At 50.1% G+C, this 12,860-nt stretch overlaps 1 protein-coding gene across 7 annotated transcripts in view; it reads left to right on the forward strand.

Annotated features, from left to right (window-relative positions):
• lrp2a (low density lipoprotein receptor-related protein 2a) overlaps positions 1–12,860 on the forward strand; it is a 58,047-nt gene that overhangs the window by 35,969 nt on the left and 9,218 nt on the right. For all 7 annotated transcript variants that reach the window (XM_028990456.1, XM_028990457.1, XM_028990458.1 and 4 more), the window contains 16 exons: positions 219–338; positions 803–934; positions 1,787–1,988; positions 2,081–2,376; positions 3,997–4,663; positions 5,090–5,260; positions 5,809–6,032; positions 6,257–6,431; positions 7,077–7,273; positions 7,772–8,017; positions 8,864–8,992; positions 9,562–9,681; positions 11,373–11,489; positions 11,706–11,822; positions 12,218–12,355; positions 12,451–12,573. In XM_028990456.1, coding sequence (XP_028846289.1) covers positions 219–338; positions 803–934; positions 1,787–1,988; positions 2,081–2,376; positions 3,997–4,663; positions 5,090–5,260; positions 5,809–6,032; positions 6,257–6,431; positions 7,077–7,273; positions 7,772–8,017; positions 8,864–8,992; positions 9,562–9,681; positions 11,373–11,489; positions 11,706–11,822; positions 12,218–12,355; positions 12,451–12,573 — 3,174 coding nt within the window. The remainder of the gene's footprint in view (positions 1–218; positions 339–802; positions 935–1,786; positions 1,989–2,080; positions 2,377–3,996; positions 4,664–5,089; positions 5,261–5,808; positions 6,033–6,256; positions 6,432–7,076; positions 7,274–7,771; positions 8,018–8,863; positions 8,993–9,561; positions 9,682–11,372; positions 11,490–11,705; positions 11,823–12,217; positions 12,356–12,450; positions 12,574–12,860) is intronic.

The following is a 12,860-nucleotide window of genomic DNA, read 5'->3' on the forward strand; positions in this document are numbered from 1 at the left end:
TTAAATGACTTGGTGATGACAGTGATTGTTATACCTTATGTTAGTATATGATAGTGATTAATAAATGACTTAGTGATGACTGTCAGTGTCATAGTTTATGTTATTTTATGATAGTGATGAATAAGTGACTTAGTTACAACAGTGCTTGTTATAATTTATGTTATATGTTTTGAAAAATAAACTTATGGAAGAGGCCTTCACGTCAAATCTCTCCACAGCTACCTCTACCTGCTCCCAGAACGAGTTCCGTTGCTCGAGCGGCCGCTGTATCCCCGCCCACTGGTACTGCGACGAGGGCACCGACTGCGGCGACGGCTCCGACGAGCCGTCCTCCTGCGGTGAGTAGGGTTCGCCGGCGTGCCTGGCTCAGCGTCCAGTGGCGGGACGGCGGTAATGAATGTCGCTGGCGGTCGGGGGGTTGTTTAAGCGCGGACGTAATCCCCGGTCAGGTGCTAGGTTCTGTGATGGATGAAGTGCGGGGGGAGGGATCTTATCTTGATCTAGATCCCCGCGGTGTCTGTGGCCGGCCTGCCATTGTCTGCTGCATTCCTTCCTGCCAGCTCTTAGCATTCTCCCCCATGGCAAACACCCCCCAACCCCCCTTTCAGTGTTCTCTGAAGGCTTCGGTTCTTCTGTTGTTCCAGAGGACCAACAGGATCTGAAACTATTATCCCTTTACTAAGTAAATGTGAACTTATTCTGACACCAGATTTTACTGTCTAACTTGTACGTAGATGAAATGAAAACGAGGTTCGAACCTGCGTATTAAATGTGTTGATTATGTCGTGTGTTTGTGGTCCAGCCACAACAGTGCGGACGTGCAACACAGACCAGTTCCGCTGCGACGACGGACGCTGCATCGCCGCCTCGTGGATCTGCGACGGGGACAACGACTGTGGGGACATGAGTGACGAGGACCAGAGGCACAGCTGTGGTTAGCGTTTTCCCATCTTCTGACACAATGCTGATTTCTTCTGCCGGAGGGGCAGCGGTGGCCTAGCGGGTAAGGAAGTGGACTCACAACCGAAACTGCCAGGGTGCCACTGAGGTCCCCTTGATGAAGGCACCGTCCCCACACACTGCTCCCTGTCATGGCTGCCCACTTCTCACCAAGGGTGATGGTTAAAATACAGAGGACATTTTTCGTTGTGTCACCACATGCTGTGCGTGCTCTCTATCACAATGACAGTAATAATCACGTTCACTCCACTTGTGGGGATCTCAGCGTACTGGCTCGGGGTGGAAATGAGTGGCCGTGCCGTCCCCTGGGCTGTACCCATTTGCATTTACGGCATTAGGCAGACGCCCTTATCCAGAGCGACTTACAACGTGCTTCCATGTTACCATCGATGAAGTGATCAGTTCAGGTTCACTTGGACCCCCAACTATCAATACAATCCTTTTATTCACAATGTGCTAGTTGTTCTAACATAAGAAAGTCTAAATATTCCCTAAAGAGGAGGGTCTCAAGCTGCCGTTTGAAAAAACTCAGTGACCTCGATGGGAAGCCCAGACAGAGAAGAGTCTATAGTACATTTACAGCATTTTATCAGACGCCCTTATCCAGAGCGACAATCAGTAGTTACAGGGACAGTCCCCCCCTGGAGCAACTTAGGGTTAAGTGTCTTGCTCAGGGACACAATGGTAGTAAGTGGGATTTGAACCTGGGTCTTCTGGTTCACAGGCGAGTGTGTTACCCACTAGGCTACTACCACCCATAGTAGAAACCGTTGGCATGATAGTACTATTTGATCGTGAAATCCTCTGCTTTATTTGCCGCTCTCAGCCAATCGCACCTGCTCGGCTACGGAATTCACCTGCATCCACAACCGCGCCCCCCAGAGGAAGTGCATCCCGCGAGACTGGGTGTGTGACGGCGACGCCGACTGCGCCGACGCGTACGACGAGCACCAGAACTGCACGCGCAGGTCCTGCGGCGCCCACGAGTTCGCCTGCAGCAACGGGCTCTGCGTCCGCAGCTCGTACCGGTACGAAGTCTAACGCGTGGCGCACAGTTGCAAAATAATGTGGGTAATAATTCCTCAACGACTTGCGAGAAATGCGCCTTGTCCTGTGCCAGGTGTGACCGGCGGGACGACTGCGGGGACAGCAGCGACGAACAGGGCTGCACGTACCCGTCCTGTCAGCAGCACCAGTTCACCTGCCAGAACGGCCGCTGCGTGTCACGGGACTTCATCTGCGACGGCGACAACGACTGCGGCGACGAATCGGACGAGCTGGGCCACCTCTGCCACACCCCTGCGCCCACCTGCCCCCCGGGACAGTTCCGGTGTGAAAATGGAAACTGTGTGCCCGACGGCAAGGTGTGTGACCGGACGGACGACTGCCTGGACAACAGTGATGAGAAGGGCTGCGGTGAGCGCCACGATATTTGATCACATTTAAGAGGGAATCGTTGCTCGAAGACGTAACAGTAAATCCAGTGGTGGCCTGGTGGTTAAGGAAGCGGCCCCGTAATCAGAAGGTTGCCGGTTCGAATCCCGATCCGCCAAGGTTCCGTCCCCACACGCTGCTCCCTGGGCGCCTCACCAAGCTGCTCACCAAGGGTGATGGGTTAAATGCAGAGGACAAATTTCACTGTGTGCACTGTCTGCTGTGCTGCAGTGTCTCACAATGACAATCACTTCACCTATCCAGGGAAAAGCCTTCATAAAACAACGGCGATAACAGTTGGATTAAATATGCATATATCACTTATTTATTATTTATAAAAAAGTACTATAGCATTTTTATAACGATTCTTGCCGCTTGGTGAAATAAGAAAGCCTCCCTCCCTCGTGCCGATGCAGAGATAATGTAGGGGTGGTGTTACATTTACATTACATTTACATTTACAGCATTTACCAGACGCCCTTATCCAGAGCGACTTACAATCAGTAGTTACAGGGACAGTCCCCCCCTGGAGACACTCAGGGTTAAGTGTCTCGCTCAGGGACACAATGGTAGTAAGTGGGATTCGAACCTGGGTTTTCTGGTTCATAGGCGAGTGTGTTACCCACTAGGCTACTACCACCCACTTGTGTTGCGAGGAGAAGGCGAGAAAACGGGGCAGCAAGCACATTTTTCCAAAATAAATCTTCCTCAGCCTGATAATTTGGACATTTCGATATCCCACGAAACACTGCTATGTCACCCAGGCCTCCCAGGTCGCGTGTACGTAACACCTTACGCCACGACTCTAGGACGCCGCTACTCTGTTGGTTATGGAGACTAAGATGGAGCCATTTCGAAAGGATCCAGCGCTAGGAAGGTATTCAGTATTTGTCGTGGCTGTCACGATCCGGTCCGAAAAGTGGTTACTCCGGACCGGAGTTTCTTTGTTGTCCTGTGTACCTAATCGTTCTCACCTGTGTTAATTGTATAAAGCGGCCCTGTTCGTTTCTGTCCGCCGTCAGGTCTTTAACGTTATGGTCCGTGTTCACCCATGTCAACGTCTCGGATGTCTCCCCTGTCCTGCGATTGCGTCCTCCCTTCCTCGTCACCTCTCCGTCCTCCTCTCCGTTCGCCTGCCTCGTCATGCCCGCATGGTTGTGACAGTGGCAGGAGAACGTTTTTGGAGAGTCGCGAATCTTCAACTTTTTGTTTGTTACATAACCTCCCGTGTGTTATTTCATGTCCTCGTGTCTTTGTTTTCTACATGACCCATGAATGAGTAGGTGCGTCCAAACTTAGTGCGTATTAGCGTGTGGTCTTTATTCCATTGAGACATACTGTATGTGATTATGGGCTTTATAAGAAATACATTTACATTTACAGCATTTATCAGACGCCCTTATCCAGAGCGACTTACAATCAGTAGTTACAGGGACAGTCCCCTCCTGGAGCAACTTAGGGTTAAGTGTCTTGCTCAGGGACACAATGGTAGTAAGTGGGATTCTAACCCGGGTCTTCTGGTTCATAGGCGAGTGTGTTACCCACTAGGCCACTACCACCCACGCAACACGCGTATAAACGTGTTTATTCGTGCGTCAACAGGCATTAACGAATGTACCGACCCTTCCATGCACCACTGCGACCACAACTGCACCGACACGCCCACCAGCTTTACCTGCACCTGCCGCCCAGGCTACCGGCTGATGTCCGACAACCGGACGTGCGATGACGTGAACGAGTGCGCGGACACGCCCAGCGTGTGCAGCCAGGTGTGCGAGAACACGGCGGGCTCCCACGTCTGCAAGTGCGCGCCGGGCTTCCTGCGCGAGCCGGACGGCCGCAGCTGCCGGCAGAACAGCGGCGTCCCCCCGTACCTCATCTTCAGCAACCGGTACTACCTGCGCAACCTGTCCGCGGACGGCCAGGCCTACGCCCTCATCCTGCAGGGCCTCACCAGCGCCGTGGCGCTGGACTTCGACCGCGCCGAGCGCCGCCTCTACTGGGTCGACGTCGGCCGGCGGGTGGTGGAGCGCATGTTCTTCAACGGCACGGCTCGAGAGGCCGTGGTGAACGGGGTGCTGCACGGCGAGGGGCTGGCGGTGGACTGGGTGGGGAGGAAGCTCTACTGGCTCGATAGCTTCCTGGACTGCCTGAAGGTGTCTGAGCTGGACGGTCGCTTTGTGAAGAAGTTGGCGGAGCACTGCGTGGATGCCAACAACACGTACTGCTTTGAGAACCCGCGGGCCATCGTAGTCCATCCTAAGTATGGGTAAGTGAGCACCTGCCTTAACCTGAAACATGATGTAGCAGACGTACCTGTGCCAGAGGATCTTCTCTGTGGACCATATAAGACCTACATATTTATTTCTGTGGACAAAATACATTCTGTGCCACCAATGAATTATATAACGATCAAGTTGCCCCTTCATTCCTTCATTTGCAGACAGGACGATAACTTCCCTTCACAAAAAATCACTTTCTTTTTTTCCCCACAGAAATCAAAAGCAGTGATTCATTTTTTTCATCAAACTTTTTTCAATATATATTGTATTTATTTCGCTCACAAAATAGATTTAATCTTCTCAGCAGACACAAACGAAATGCATTGTGTCATTGACTATATAATTTAATTCTTTAAAAAGATGTTTATGCAAAGTGATTCCCGTGATCAACTCGTGTGATGTGTAATTGGCAGGTATGTGTACTGGACAGACTGGGGCGAGAGGGCGTTCGTTGGTCGGGTGGGAATGGACGGGAGCAACAAGTCAGCCATCATCACCACCAAGATTGAGTGGCCAAACGGCATCACCATCGACTACACAAACGACATGCTGTACTGGTCGGACGCCCACCTCAACTACATTGAGTGAGAACCTTTTTTCTTTCCAGTTTCTGCAATGTCTCCTCTAGGTTGTTCTATGTACTTGCGGCTTCAGGTTCTCCAGGTAGGTGAAGACATTGTTCATTGTTTATCATGTTAATTATGCTTTTCTGCTGAATTTTTATGCTCTTATTCAGGTTTAGTAACATATTTGTTACACCGGATGATTTAGTCTAATTCTAGCTTATTAGACTTTTTGTTAAAAATGTACCATTGTCACATACAATGGCATGTGAAATATATATGCAATGATTCTAATGTGCAATAACACACACACTATATATAATATACACTGTATATAAAACCATACTCAGTAATGTATCCTTATTGTATTGTGTTGTGTTTTTGTATGTTTGTATTTTCTGCTCCATTTTCTACATGCATGTCTACACTGAAGGAGCTGCTTTTAATCTCATTGTACATGCCTATAGTGACAATAAAAGGCATTCTATACATACATTGCACTATTACAATATTTATCGTGTTTGATTCATGTCACCAAACATGTTAAAGGAAAACTCTCCATTATACAGGTACTCAGACCTGGATGGTCACCACCGACACACGGTGTACGATGGTGTCCTGCCCCACCCGTTTGCTCTGACTGTGTTCGAGGACACTGTCTACTGGACGGACTGGAACACACGCACGGTGGAGAAGGGCAACAAATACGATGGCAGCGGACGGCAGATGCTGGTCAACACCACCCACCGGCCTTTTGACATCCACGTATGCCACCCATATAGGCAGCCTATTGGTACGTTGCTGCACCCCCAAAAAAACCCCGTCTGTGAAACAAATCCATCGGTCGTGTTCTACAAACATTCTGACACCTTAGTGTGCCCACCTCTCTTTTTACACCGATCAATAATGCGGTGTGTGTGTGTGTGCGTTTGCCAGGTTCTCTGCTTACAGATAAGAACGTTGTTGAGCAAGGTTCGCATAACACTTTTATCTTCCTTGCTTCCCGCTGTGCCACAGTCACCAACCCGTGTGCGGTGAACAACGGTGGCTGCTCCCACCTCTGTCTGCTGCGCGCCGGGGGCCGCGGCCACACATGCGAGTGCCCCGACCATTTCCAGACGGTGCCGGGCGTGGTGGGGCGATGTCTGCCCGTATGCAGCAGCACCCAGTATCGATGTGCTGACAATGAGCGGTGAGCCTGGGAACCCGCTATGTATTACTGATGACCTCTTACGTCTTAAAAATAATGCCATTGCATTTTTTTTTTTCACATTTTTCCTAAGTGATGTTTTTAGCATTTTTGTGTACCAAGAACATTTTCCGTGTGTGTGTGTGGCATGAGGGCTTTTTCCGGTACGACATTAGCAGTTTCACCAGAGCTTTCCATCCGGTCCCCCCGAATAAAATTATTTAGCTGATATTACTGAACCAGGAAAAGCCTAGCGAGGAGGAAAAAAGAGTGTTCAGTAATCTGGCCGGTCACAGCGCACTTCCGGGTTCCCATTGACAAAGGTTAAAAAATAACTGCAATTAATATATAAAATAAGAACGTTTTGCTTAAGATAAAATAGCACTAATCATGTGTCTGCTGAGGAAAACTCTGGCCCATGGACAAAGTTGACGACCCCGAAGCAGGATCTTAAATTAGAAGAAAGTGGCCTTAAAAACGCCTGGAAAACTCAAATTTGACTTCTTTAAACCTGCATATACCTTGTAACAGAATACTTTTTATTATATAATTTAATACGGGTTTTACTGAAAAACATTTTTTATTATGTTGTTGACCAGTTGTAATTTTCATCAAATATTACAAAAATCACCTTGCTCATCTCATCAGCTGTATCCCCATCTGGTGGAAATGTGACGGTCAGAGGGACTGCAGGGACGGCTCAGATGAACCCTCCACCTGCCCCACCCGCCACTGCCGCCTGGGCCAGTTCCAGTGCAATGACGGCAACTGCACCAGCCCACACTTCCTGTGCAATGCCAACCCAGACTGCCCAGATGGCTCCGATGAAGACCAAGTGCTATGTGGTATGTGTCCGGTCACCAGTTCACTCCTGCACGGTCAGTATCGGACTAAAGGTCCACAGTTGACCGCTCCACTCCGGGGCAGTGGTGGCCTAGTGGTTAAGGAAGTGGCCCCGTAATCAGAAGGTTGCCGGTTCAAATCCCGATCTGCCAAGGTGCCACTGAGGTGCCACTGAGCAAAGCGCCGTCCCCACACACTGCTCCCCGGGCGCCTGTCATGGCTGCCCACTGCTCACTCATGGTGATGGGTTAAATGCAGAGGATATCACATGTGACGATCAGTAGTAGTCTAGTAGCCTAGTGGGTAACACACTCGCCTATGAACCAGGTTCAGATCCCACTTACTACCATTGTGTCCCTGAGCAAGACACTTAACCCTAAGTTGCTCCAGGAGGGGACTGTCCCTGTAACTACTGATTGTAAGTCGCTCTGGATAAGGACGTCTGATAAATGCTGTAAATGTAAATGTTAATGTAAAATCACTTCACTTTCGCTCCGCAGCCACGCACAAGTGCGAGACACACCAGTGGCAGTGCGACAACAAGCGCTGCGTCCCCGAGGCGTGGCAGTGTGACGGAGAAAACGACTGTGGGGACGGCTCCGACGAAGCCCCCGCCCACTGTGCCACCCGCACCTGCCCCCCGGGACAGTTCAAGTGTCGCAATGGACGCTGCATCCCACAGACGTGGAAGTGTGATGTGGACGACGACTGTGGGGACAACTCTGACGAGCCGCTCGACGAGTGTAGTGAGTTCACGTGACTTTTACACAAGTGTATCTGCAACTGTGTTTCCTCAAACCTGTACGGGGCATCAAAGGGTTAAAACGTCATCTTTTTTAACTAGTTCCATACCTTGAGTTATCATTTAGAAATAAGATAAATAAACTTATTGCGAGATAAACTTGGACTTTATGTAGCCCAGTTTGTCTGTGTCGCACACGTGCACTTTATGTCAGTATGGAACTTGTTCAAATGTTACATGTAGATCCAGGTTCCAGGTTCTATGTACGTAGCTGAAATGACAATAAAGGTCAACTTCAACATTCAACTTCAGACGATGTCACGACAAAGACTGACATGGGATTTATTGAAAAAAGGAGAAACGCAAGAACGGGGAGCAAGCAAGGCATCCGACATGCAGGAATTCTTTGGGAAAGATGTCAGTGGGAAGCACAGGGATGAGACACAGGGGGCACACGAAGACAGGGGAACCGACTGGGTAAGACGCCGCCTGGACTGGGGACAAAGACACTGACCAAAGACTAGGACTAAGACCATTTAACGTATAGACACCCACACTCGCCCCTACAATGCGGCCCACGCGACGGAGCGGTCGAGGGACAACACGCGGACAAGGGACAGAATTCAGACACGCGCATGCGGAAACGGGTGCAAGGGTTGAGGGATGGGCGTGGCTTGGGATGGCGATGTTGGTAACAGGTGAGAGAGGAAGAGGGAGGATTTAGAACAATTTTGCAGAGGAAGCTGCTCGGGGCTCCAGCGCTGCATGGGGATTTGAACATTTGAAAACTGTGCAGTTTTTTTTTTTTTCCCCGTCCTCATCACTTTTCATTTGTCCGATTTGCCCGCAGTGGGTCCGCTGTACCGCTGCGACAACCACACCGAGTTCGACTGCAGGACCAACTACCGCTGTGTTCCGCTCTGGTCCGTGTGCAACGGCCACAACGACTGCAGGGACGACAGCGACGAGCAGGGCTGCGGTGAGAGAAGAGGGGGGGGGGGCGTGTGTGCGTGTTTGTGCCATCCGGCAGTAGAGCGTCACTCCTCCGAGCCTATTCTGACCCCTCCTCGCCCCGCCCCAGTCCGAGAGCCAGATTTATGAGCCGTGTGTGTGCCTGTCGGTTAGGCCGCTGGTTAGTTTGCATTATTTCACAGTGATGTGCGCGTGTGTGGTGCTGAGGTGATGGATTAAATGGCCTGTGTGAGAGGATATATATATATGTGTGTGTGTGTGTGTTGTGTTCACAGGGCTGTGCACCTCTCTCTTCTCTCCTCTTATCAGTTCCATTAGTGTCATCCCAGCACTAAGGGAGATCCCCACTAATCTATGGGCAGGAATGCAGCCTCCGCACCATGTGGAGCTAGGCTACAACCTCACACTCCCTCTGTGTGTGTGTGTGTGTGTGTGTGTGCAACCTGCAGTATTCTTTATGACAAGTTTGCCACGTTAATAACGCGTTTGATTTCAATAGACATCATCCGTTCGTAGTGTTCGTGGTCACATGACTCCCGAGCCGCGCTGACGGGCCTTGTCCTTCTGTGTTGGCAGAGGAGCTGACGTGCGACCCTGCGGGAGATTTCCGCTGTGATAATCACCAGTGCATCCCGCTGCGATGGAGGTGCGACGGGGACAGCGACTGCGGAGACGGCTCAGACGAGCGCAGCTGCAGTGAGTTCCACGCGTTTTCCTGCCCCCCCCCCCCCCACGACATCACACACATCACACGAGTTATTGTGCTCTCGATGCCGGACTAACACACCCCGTGCCGCTACTCCCGCGCGATCTGGCCTAGGCGCTCTGCGCAGTGGGACCCTGGCCTGGAAATGACAGAAGAAGCGTACGGCAGCATCATCTGCCAGCAGATAAAACCATGAAAAAATTCCAATGGAGAAAAACCTCGGGAAAGAGTGAGACAGAAAGAAAGCTGGGTTGGTATGGAATGGACAAGGAACTGGATTCGTAGACGACCAGCGGGTAAACCCCTCACCAATTCCAAGGTTTAAACCCCACTTACTACCATTGTGTCCCTGAGCAGAACACTTAACTGAGTGTCTCCAGGGGGGACTGTCCCTGTAACAAATGATTGTAAGTCGCTCTGGATGGAAGGACGTCTGATAAATGCCGTAAATGTAAATCTTGTAAGTTGTAAATTGTAAATGCCGTAAATTGTACGGGTAAAGCGGGTACATGGCAATCATAGCGGAGTCGTACGTACATCGGTCAGTATATGGTTTCTTGTCAACCAGAGCAAGACACTTAACCCTGAGTGTCTCCAGGGGGGGACTGTCCCTGTAACTACTGATTGTAAGTCGCTCTGGACAAGGGCGTCTGGTAAATGATGTAAATGTCCCATGCTTGTGTGCTGGGACACTAATCCAATGAAATAACCCAGTAGCTCGGATTAACTCTGCATGGAAATGCCCGGCATGCGACTAGAGTTTAAAAAGTAGCCCTTGTGGTTACTTTCATGATGGGCAGGGTTCGAGCTGAAGATACTGAAGGACACCAAAGACACTGTTGGGAGCGCTGCTTCTGACTTCAGCCATTCAAACACTAGACTCATTTGTCTTTTTTTTTTTTTGGGTCTTGTCAAGTCCCTCTTTTGTACCGAAGGCTAATTTCAGTGGAACATTCTGTCATCAGAACAGAGGAAAAAAAAAAAAAAAAAAACCACAGTCAAAGAATGGGAATGTGGCCATTCCATCAGATAGCCAAAATGCCCCGTGATGAAATGCCAGGTTAGCAGCTTCTGTCAGCGGCGTAGCGTGAGCCGCTCTTGTCTGGACAGGGCGAGGGTGGGAGTCGGAGAGCCCTGTCCTAACCGCGTGCACGAAGGGAAGAGCGCGCTGCCAAGCCAGATAACGGATGGCCCCCCGCACTAAATCTGCATGTTCGGCGCTGAAAGCGGCCGTCCCTCCCGCGGTAACGGCGCTGGTAATGTGGCCAGATAAGGGGCGTAATGAATGAGCGCCGTTTGAAGGCTGCAGCTGTGCCGACAATGCAGAGGCCAGCAGCGAAGTAATATAACGACACAATAACTGGTCCTATCAATGTATTACAAATGCAAATACATCTTGGATACAATTTTATTCAGGTCAAGTTTTTAGTTATAACTTTGGAGGTGTGCCTTTTATCTATACTGCAAAACAAATCTTATTATTTTGTTAAAAACCAATAAGAATATTGTCGAAATATTATTGCAATAGTATTATTTCAGACAGCTTGGATGTTGCATTAGATATAAAAGTATAGTTTGACTGTGTGTGTGTGTGTGTGTGTGTGTATATGGGTGGATTCACACAATTGTCCCCCCTCCCAAAACCCCGCCCCCACCCCACCCCACCCCACCCCTTGCACAGGCCCCCGGGCGTGTACAGAGAGCGAGTATCGCTGCGACAATCTGCGCTGCATTCCGCAGCGCTGGGTGTGCGACCATGACAACGACTGTGAGGACAACTCCGATGAAAGAGACTGCGGTGAGCGGAGACTCCTTTGTTCGGGCGGGGCAGGGGTCAGGCCGGACCTGCTCCTCTGGTGTCACACGTCATAGAGACTGTTGACCTACTCTAGACCTCAAGTGTCTCCTTTTTTTTGGTTTTCAGCTGTTTGACTCTTTGTCTCTTTGTTACGTTACGTTTTTTTTTTTTTTTGTCAATATAAGAAAGTCTGTTTCTGTTATTATTTCTTTCCAGAGCTGAGGACCTGCCATCCTGGCTTCTTCCAGTGCAGCAGCGGCCACTGCATAGCCGACCGCTTCAAGTGCGACGGCAATGCCGACTGCCTGGATTACAGCGACGAGATCTCCTGCCGTGAGTGTCCTGCCCCGCCCCTCTGACCGCCGGGCTGCTATAGTGACAATAATGACAATGGGTTTGTCACCGTGAGAGAAAAAGCTCAGTGCATGTGTGGCTTGGGAAATGATTCCCAGCGTGTTGTGTAAAGGTTCTTACAAATTCAGATTTCCTGAAAAAATTTGGGGCTTAGCTAACGTTACTTAATTAGAACAGTCCATCGTGATTGTTTAATCTCCCCGTAAGAAGTGTATAATGCTCCATAATGCTTCAGTCAGACATTTATAATGCATTCAGAATCTGGATAATTTCATTAAAATTGAAAATAAGTCTGTGGTTGATGTGATTTCCACTGCGAAAGCGCCCTCTGCTGGATCAGACTATTCACTGACTCTCTGCCGCGTCCTCTGCAGCCACTCGGTACCCCAATGGCACCTACTGCCCCCCGTTCATGTTCGAGTGCAAGAACCACGTGTGCGTGCAGCCGCACTGGAGGTGTGACGGTGACAACGACTGCGGGGACAACTCAGACGAGGAGCTTCATCTCTGCTGTAGGACCACATACGCACGCACACAGAGATTCGCAAAAATGAACAGCAGTGAAATGGAAGGTGGTTGCGCGTGTTTTACTCTCTGCCTTCCGCAGTGGACATCCCCTGTGATCCTCCATTCCGCTTCCGCTGCGACAACAACCGCTGCATCTACAGCCACGAGCTCTGCAACACCCTAAACGACTGTGGGGACGGGACAGATGAGAAACCGGAGCACTGTAAGTGTCTGCTAGTCACAACGATTTCTTTAAAGTGAGCCAGAAATAGAGAGTTTATACACACACACACACACACACACACACACTGATATGGGGCAGAGGTGGCCTAGCGGTTAAGGAAGCGTCCCCGTAATCAGAAGGTTGCCGGTTCGAATCCCGATCCACCGAGGTGCCACTAAGCAAAGCAACGTCCCCACACACTGCTCACTCAGGGTGATGGGTTACTCGCAGAGGACACATTTCGTTGTGTCACCATGTGCTGTGCTGCAGTGTCTCACAATGACAAT

This window comes from Denticeps clupeoides, chromosome 9, assembly GCF_900700375.1.
Source record: "Denticeps clupeoides chromosome 9, fDenClu1.1, whole genome shotgun sequence".
Classification (NCBI taxonomy): domain Eukaryota; kingdom Metazoa; phylum Chordata; class Actinopteri; order Clupeiformes; family Denticipitidae; genus Denticeps; species Denticeps clupeoides.